The 1,486-nt window shown below is 62.4% G+C and overlaps 1 protein-coding gene across 1 annotated transcript in view; it reads right to left on the reverse strand.

The window, feature by feature from the left end:
• Positions 1-272: 272 nt before the first annotated feature.
• LOC110390949 (N-acetyltransferase 8-like) overlaps positions 273-1,486 on the reverse strand; it is an 8,303-nt gene continuing 7,089 nt past the window's right edge. Inside the window, exon 2 of the mRNA XM_021382564.1 lies at positions 273-1,005. Coding sequence (XP_021238239.1) covers positions 322-993 — 672 coding nt within the window. The 5' untranslated portion in view covers positions 994-1,005 and the 3' untranslated portion in view covers positions 273-321. The remainder of the gene's footprint in view (positions 1,006-1,486) is intronic.

Genomic DNA, 1,486 nt, shown 5'->3' on the forward strand with positions numbered 1-1,486 from the left:
CAATGGCCCACGGTGACAGGGGACAGCAGTGGTGGTGGGGGGACAGCCTGAGGCCCAGCACACCCCCAAAAGCCTCCCCCAGCACCAGCTGTGGGCGGCCGCAGTGCAGTGACCCCATTCTGGGCAGGGGAGGCCCTGGGGAGGGACCGAGCGGTGCGGGGCCATGCTGGGCCGAGCTCACGGCATGGGCATGAGCCACGTGGAGGCACGATGCCACACGCAGGCACACCCACAACCCACATCTGCACATCTGTGACACATTCATCACACCCTTCCCAAGGTCTCTCTTTATTTCTCAGTGTAACAGGAACAGGCAAGGCCCTAGGGGCGGCCGGGCAGATCGAGGCGGTAATGGATGAGATAGAAGCAGATCAGGCTGGAAAACAGCGAGGGGCTGGTTTCAGCCACCTTCCTGAAGCCCTGGCGCTCGTACAGCTGCTGAGCCACCACCTGCACTGTGGAGGTGAACAGCACCACGGCCCTGTAGCCCCGCGCCTGGGCGAAGCGCAGCACTTCCTCACACAGCACCTTGGAGATGCCACGGCCGCGGTACTCCTTGCTGATTGACAACCGCTTCAGCTCCATGGCCTTGCCGTGCTGCGCCGGGTCCTGCGACGGGGCCGCTCCCACCATGCCCACCACCTCCCCGCCAGCCTCCACCACCCAGAAGCAGGAGTCGGGCGCCCGCATGTAGGAGCTGTGGATGTCCAAGAGATCAGCGACCAGCGCCTCCTGCACAAAGGATGCGCCAAAGGAGCGCATCAGAGGCCAGGCGGCTGCCAGAACCAGCGCCATGGCTCCCACTGCCAGCAGCCAGCAGCCACACACGGCGCGCACGGCCGTGAACAGGGCCAGCAGCCCCAGCTGCACCCGCGGCAAGCGCAGCACATGCCGGTAGATGGCCGGAGCGTGCTCGATGATGCCTCTGGCAAACAGGGAGCGCACGGCATCGTAGTCCTCGTCGCGGTACAGCCGGATGCGGTAGGGAGCCATGGGCCCTGGTGCCTGCGGGTCAGAACCACAGAATCATTGGAGTTGGAGGCAACCTTCATAGAATCACATTATGGTTTCAGTTGGAAGGAATGGGGACCTTCAAAGGCCATCGGGTCCAAGCCCCCGACAACAAACAGAGACACCCACAGCTCCATCACGCGCTCAGAGCCCCTCCAGCCTGACCTAAATGTCACCAGGGATGGGGCCTGTGCCTCACCATCCTTGGTGTACAGAACTTCTTCCTTCTATCCAATCTAAATCTCCCCTCCTTTAGTTTGAACTCATTTCCCCTTCGTCTGTCACAACAGACCAGGCACCAGATGGCCTCAGCATTGCCCTCTTCCCAAAAGATCACCAGCGCAGTGCTCTCTGGAATGGGCATCCTGGGCTCCCATCCTGCCGGCCCCTCACTCACTTTTTCCTCACCCCAAGCACCCGGAGCAGCCTGAGCTCAGGGCAGGAGCAACAGCTGTGCCAAGGGGTCCCTGCGCAG

Source organism: Numida meleagris, unplaced genomic scaffold, assembly GCF_002078875.1.
Source record: "Numida meleagris isolate 19003 breed g44 Domestic line unplaced genomic scaffold, NumMel1.0 unplaced_Scaffold250, whole genome shotgun sequence".
NCBI lineage: Eukaryota > Metazoa > Chordata > Aves > Galliformes > Numididae > Numida > Numida meleagris.